Source organism: Lactuca sativa, chromosome 5 (assembly GCF_002870075.4).
Source record: "Lactuca sativa cultivar Salinas chromosome 5, Lsat_Salinas_v11, whole genome shotgun sequence".
NCBI lineage: Eukaryota > Viridiplantae > Streptophyta > Magnoliopsida > Asterales > Asteraceae > Lactuca > Lactuca sativa.
In genome coordinates, this window is record NC_056627.2 from 348,972,034 (window position 1) to 348,978,749 (window position 6,716).

At 28.3% G+C, this 6,716-nt stretch overlaps 1 protein-coding gene across 1 annotated transcript; it reads right to left on the reverse strand.

Annotated features, from left to right (window-relative positions):
- Window positions 1–1,732: 1,732 nt before the first annotated feature.
- LOC111878763 (biogenesis of lysosome-related organelles complex 1 subunit 1) lies at window positions 1,733–2,840 on the reverse strand. The gene is made up of 3 exons (XM_023875266.3): window positions 2,634–2,840; window positions 2,341–2,546; window positions 1,733–2,018 (listed from the first exon to the last, which is right to left on the reverse strand). The coding sequence occupies exons 1-3, from the start codon at window positions 2,785–2,787 to the stop codon at window positions 1,929–1,931; spliced, it is 450 nt and encodes a 149-aa protein (XP_023731034.1). The 5' UTR covers window positions 2,788–2,840; the 3' UTR covers window positions 1,733–1,928.
- Window positions 2,841–6,716: the final 3,876 nt, after the last annotated feature.

The following is a 6,716-nucleotide window of genomic DNA, read 5'->3' on the forward strand; positions in this document are numbered from 1 at the left end:
TCTTTTTTAAAGTTATAACCATGAGCAAATTACACTTTTAGTGTAGATGATGAGCGTATGTTTGTTCTTTTTTACTTTTTTTTAGCAAGTGCTTTGAACTGCGTTTTCTTTAATAATTGTGAGACTAGAATTCTTTAAATTCTTATTACTTTTCATGATTTGTTTGTTTTGATTCAACTTATGAGGTGAGGGCTTAATTTTGGTGAAGAATTCTTGATAGATTCGGAAGAATTTAAAGCAGTTGTGACTTTACACCATGCTGGATTTTCGTGTGTCTAACCCACCACCCCACCACCGAACATCAACAAAAAAAATAATGCAATGCATGCCTTCATTCCCACCACTCAAATCAAACCCTCTACAACTCCAAATCCCTAAATATCATAGAAAATTCTCATTACCTTAACATATTTTGTCATTTGATGAAGTCACAAAAGGTTTAATGTTTATAACTTGACCTTTTCGTTTTCCTTTTCGAATTCCCCAGGTTTAATGCTTTCTTCATCTGCTTCGGTGTTGTCAATCTCCACCGTTCATTTCCTCACCCCACCCATTCTTCCATTGACATAAATACTTGATCTAACACACACAACATTCGACCTCCATTGAATTCGAGGCAAAGGAAAACTACAAGCAAGATTTTTTGCATACGAAAAGCAATTGCATTTCAATCGATTAAACAATTCAGATCTTGTTGGAGAGAAGTCTACACTCTCAGTAAGTTGCACATTCAACTATCATGAGATCGCACAGATCTCTTTTGTTTTCGGTATGTATATTTTAAACTGAAAGGAAACAAAATTTATTTATGGGTATACTGTTTTAGTTGTATATTGTTAAATTTAGCATGTGGGTCTCTCAGTTTCATGTTTTCAAGAAATTTTCACCGGATAATTGTAAAGGAACTTGATTTGTCATTGGGTATTTTGTTTTTGCCAAATGCCCAGATAATCAATGGACAGTAAGTTAATTTATAATTGGGTATTTTGGTTTATTTATCTTCTACTCAGTTGAGATTGTGATTCGTTTTAAATCCCGTGTTTTTATCATAATCTCCATTACTATCTTAAAAAGAGGAAATGTTTGTCACTGTGTATATTTTTTTTGGTTGTCATCAGTACTTTATAGCATTAGATCTCTCTGAGTCATGTTACCTCATGATATTTTCAAGAAATGCCCAAATAGAAAAAAGAACTGATCTATTATTGGGTTCATTAATTTACCTATCTTTTACTCATTTCAGATTGAGATTTATCTTAAATCATGTGATTCACAAAATCTTCATTTAAACCATAGAAAGTATGTGATCAGGGTTAAAGGGTGGTCTGAATATTGTTGTAATCTCACAATATCTCAATATTTTGATTATTACAAATTTGAGAATGACCAATTCATTCAGACACGAAATTTAATGAAATTTAAATAATTCAAAATCCTTTGATTTTGTCAACCAAAGATAAATTTTAAGACATTACAATTTCTCCAAATTCCTTCTAAATGAGTGAAACAAACACACCCTAACATTATAAACAAAAAATTAAGGTAACAAACTTAAAAAGCAAAAATAGTGGATCATGTAACATGTTTGTAAGAATGTATGTTTTAAAGCATACAAACTTCTCACACAACTTGCTCATACAACAATTATATCAAATATCACAACTTAAAAGTAAAAATTATTTGAATTAAAGATTGCCTAAACAGTAGAAAATTGCTATTGTGGATTTGTGGGTAAAATAAAAAGTACATTGCTATTTTTTTGCAACGTTCCCTTAAAAATATGGTATGATAGCCAAGAAATTGAAAAGGTATAATTTCATTTATTTACATCATTTACATACTATGAATACTTGTACTTCTATCATGATGAGAAGATAAATCATAAATGTAAAAGGCAAGTAGTTGGTGTCATGAGTTTACCATGCTATTTAGGACTGGTGAATGTTGGAGATAGCAGCAGCAATGCTTTTACAATCTAATTCCATTGTCTTCATCCAGTTCTCAAAATCTCCTATTTCCTGTAATATAAAGTTTCATCACTAAGAGATGAAGTGATTCATATATTCAAAATTCGACTATGGTGCACCAAATTAGCCATTGCAGAATATGAAGAAAAAAAAAGTGCCAAATTTTGGTCCTCATAAACTTAGGGTTTCTTTTTCAGAAGAGGTAACCTACTACATACTTGAAAACTTGATCTTAACATGAATTTACAATTTAATTATCATGTACAAGTGTCAAAACTCATAGAAACTGTAACTTTTTTTTCGAGTTCCAACACTTGAAGATGACTCACACCACGAGTGACTAGTGGTATAGAAACGAAGAGGAAAAGTAAACCTTGATAGCGTTGTTGATAGCATGAGTAGAAGCAAGCCACTGATCAGTCTGTTTTGCAAATCGCTTAATGGTGGTCTTCAATGCTCGGATTTCGACTTCGATTCGCTTCTCGTTCACGAAACACTCTTCCACGCCTCCATTAACAGCCTCCACTAACAGATCTGATACGCGAGACGCGCTCTTGATCGCTTTTTTCTTCGATTTCTCTGTGTAAGTACCAAATCAAACAACTAAAAATCGAATTCCTCAAAACTACTATTTCCGAAAGACAAGACTAAACGAATTGAAATAACCTGTGTGTTCTCGGAGTCGTATAGCGGAGTTCTGATGATCATTGACGAGCCGGAGTAGAGATGATTCGAGACTTTCCGATTGCACATCCGATCGAGAAGTCTCCGACGAGGGATTTACGCGCGCACGCGCCTGCAATCGCCGCGGTGAACTCATTTCGGGAATTAGACCATTCACATCCCTTGCAGTTATCACCAAAGAACTTTTGGCTAAATTTCATAACATAAGCCTCTTTTATATTTCGGATAAACATTCTATTATTTTTACAGGTAAATTTGATTTTGACAATTTGTTACAATTCTAACCACTTGACGGGTTAACGAGGTTGCATGTTGACATGACATGATGACGTGTCAGTTTTGATAACATGACATGTTGACATGATATGCTGACGTGTTAAAATTGATTTTTTTCTCACAAAAAACACTAAGTTTTCATTTTTTTTTTCGATTTTGACACTAAGTTTAATTTTTTCTTTCAACTTTGTTACAATGTTTTTTTGTTCCAAATCGAACATTATTTTTTCCAATTTTGTTCAATGTTGAAAATTTTCAATTTGAAACCGTATCAATATTTTTTTTAATACATTTAAACCGTAAAAATATGTTTTTTTTTCATTTAAAAACTTTAGTTTTGTATAAATACTTTTTTTTTACACTCAAACCATATTTTTATGTATAAATATGTATTAGTTATATAAAAATTGTATTGTATATTAAATATGCAACTTTAAAATGTGTTTGGAGGTTTGGAGGCGTGTGTTCGATCAAAACTCGGATATCAAGTTTGCAACTCATCAAATTTTTACATCTTATTAGAAGCTTATGGTTAGTTTGATTCTCATGATATAACTAATGCTTTGAATGTAAGAAAAAAAAACACATTGTATTTAAATAAAAATGTGGTTTTTAAACGAAAAAAATATGTTTATACGGTTTAAAATGTAATAAAAAATATATATTTATACGGTTTCAAATGGAAAATAGACAAAATTGAAATTTGATAAATGATGTTCGATTGGAACAAAAAAAAAACATAGTGTCAAAATTGAAATAAAAAATTAAACTTAGTGTCAAAATCGGAAAAAAAAAAAAGAGAGAGAGAAAACTTAGTGTTTTTTGTGGAAAAAAAATCAATTTTGACACGTCAGCATATCATGTCAGCATGTCACGTAATCAAAACTGACATGTCATCATGTCACGTCAGCATTTAACCTAGTTAACCGGTCAAGTGGTCAAAATTGTAACAAATTAGAAAACACTGTGTCAAAATTGACACAAAAAAACACGGTGTCAAAATTGAATTTCTGTGTAAAAAGAGTGTTTTTTGTGCCATTTACCCTTATATTTTATATTTAGGGGTGTTTGGCTAAGTTTATTTATGGATTATTTTCCGAGTTTATTTTTTATAAGCTAATTTTTTTTTGACTTATTTTTCATTAGTTCGGCTTATTTTTTTAATATAAGTCATAATAAGCTCAGCAGTTGAAAAATAAGTTATCAAAAATAAGCTCGGAAAATAAGCCATAAATAAGTTTAGCCAAACATACCCTTATTTTATGTTGAATTTCTAATATACCCTCGTTTCGGGGCTCTGGGTATCTAAGCAATAACAAAAAGCAGTGGTGGCTTTGGGGTGTGCCAGGGTTACCGTCATATGGGTCTTTCAATTTTAAGAGCCCTCTGAATTTAGGAACAAATATATAATAATAGTTTTGATATTTTCACATTAAGGAAAGTATCTATATTCGAAAAAATACATATGTTTTTTTAAGATAAGTTCAAGCAAGCATTATAGATTTTTATAAACTCATCAAAAAAATAAACCATAATAAAACCTAATAACTATGTCAGTAAATTGTCAATAGATTTTAGGGTGTAGGGGGCATTGGGCTTCTCAAAGAAATATCGAAATACCATCGCAATGAAGAATCAATCGTGGAAAAACATAGAGAAGTGGAAGAAATGCAGGTGCCAAAAAAACATAGATGAAGTTCATTAAGTTGTGGAAAAACATAAAGAATAAGTCCATAATGTTATGGAAGAACCTAAATAAGAAGTTGAGCTGTAAATGTTAGAAGATATGTCTTGCGTAAATGAAGACAATCATTTTGAATGGTAATAGTGATGACAAAGAAGATATTCGAGTGAATATCTATGACCATAGAAACTCAAACATCTAATGAGTTAAGACATGATGTTGTGGTAATGAACTTACCAAATGTTTTTTTTAGCAACATTGAGTTTTGCATTTAATGTTAGTAAATTTACTTAATAATATTTTATAAGAATTTTTTTATAGGGTATCATTTTGATTTCGCATAAGGCCTCCAAAATGTCAGGTCACGTCTGACAAAAAGGTTAATCTCCCTATACTAATAAAATAATAGTTTTAACCTATTTTTATTATGTGTCACTCTAATACAACTCCTTATTAATATAATGCTATGTGTCAGTGACATATATTATGCAAATCAATATCACAATTAATAACGTTAAGGTTTTAAATAATAGATTTTAAACTTTTTATAGAAACATTTACTTTTTGTAATTATATGTTAAATTTGAAGTTATAACTAACTTTAAAATTTTGATATATATATATATATATATATATATATATATATTAATAATTTATTTAAAATCATTTATTTAACATAATTGATTAATAATTCTGAAGTTTTACTATCAAAATTTAATAATTTTGACATCGTGGTTCACACGTGTTACAAACTAGTATCATATAAAAAGGTAACTAATTATTTAAGTGTTTTAACATTCAACTAAAAAAAATATTATTAAAATGAACTATTGTTTTAGTTTATAAAATATCATTCAAACTATTGTGTTTTTTAAATATAATTCTAATAATTGTATTTTTAAAACAAAACAATAGATTGTTACCTTATATTTATATTTTTTAGTTGAATGGAATATATATATATATATATATATATATATATATATATATATATATATATATATATATATATATATATATATATATATATATATATATATATTTCAAATAATTGGTTGATGATTATCCTTTTATGACATTAACCCTTTTAATTTTGTATAAAAAAAGAACATACGTTTTTTTGAAATTTTAGCTATCAACAAATTACCACCAATCTAATATTTATAAATTGTTCATAATTTGAAAATTGCCTAAAATTAGATCGACCCTCAAATCTAAAATCTTTTTTTAATCAAATTAGACTTACGAATGCAAAATGTTATAACTCCATTTTCATGTATTGAAAAAATGATCAGATCGTTCCTTATATAGATAATTTTATAGGTTTTTATCAGAAAAGTCCCAAACTTTCCGAAAAAATTTCAACAAGGTTATAAAATTTTCCTTTTCAATAAAAAAAACCCATAAAACCAGATAATTTAAACAATTTAGCACCCAATGACCTTTTCAGCAAGTCAAGGTGGCATGCATCGTGAGCATTTTAATTTGAAAATAAAAGAAAATGTTCAAAGGAAGAAAATGATCGAACTCCCGACCAATGGACAACCTACACAGTGCCCTTACCTTTAGTCTGTAGAGGCTTTTGTTAAAAAAGGTCTCATTTTGTTTATATAACACTAATAGCACCAAAAATAAAAGAAGAAAAACGATAACCGAAAAATTCGAACTCAAAACCTCAAACTTGGAAACCAAAAACCTTATCCACCAAGCTAGGTGATGTTTTTTTACTTGTTTTTTTCTATATAATGTTAATATTAAGATTTATTGTTATTGTTATTGTTATTATTATTATTGTGATAACTATTATTAAAAATAAATAATTAAACTATTTTTTAAATTTGCTTTTATGAATATTATTATATAAATACATTTTAAACATATTATTCCTTATTACTAATATTGTTTTAAAAAATACATATAAAATCATATTAATTAGATTTTTTTTTGGATCAATAAGAAATATCCAATTAATTAGTACAAGTTGGGCCTATGTATAAAGTTTTTATACGTATTTTTCATAATAATTATAACGATTTTATAGGTTTATAAATGTATTTATACTATTTTTTTATGTATTATTTTAATAATATTAATATAGCGAGTAT

Bases quoted from the DNA above. Each gene is read 5' to 3' on its own strand.
- LOC111878763 (XM_023875266.3), bottom strand. From the start codon at position 2,787: ATGAGTTCACCGCGGCGATTGCAGGCGCGTGCGCGCGTAAATCCCTCG. The intron at 2,547-2,633 runs GTTATTTCAATT...GTACTTACACAG, and splicing joins ACGACTCCGAGAACACACAG to AGAAATCGAAGAAAAAAGCG. The intron at 2,019-2,340 runs GTTTACTTTTCC...TTTATATTACAG, and splicing joins CTATCAACAACGCTATCAAG to GAAATAGGAGATTTTGAGAA.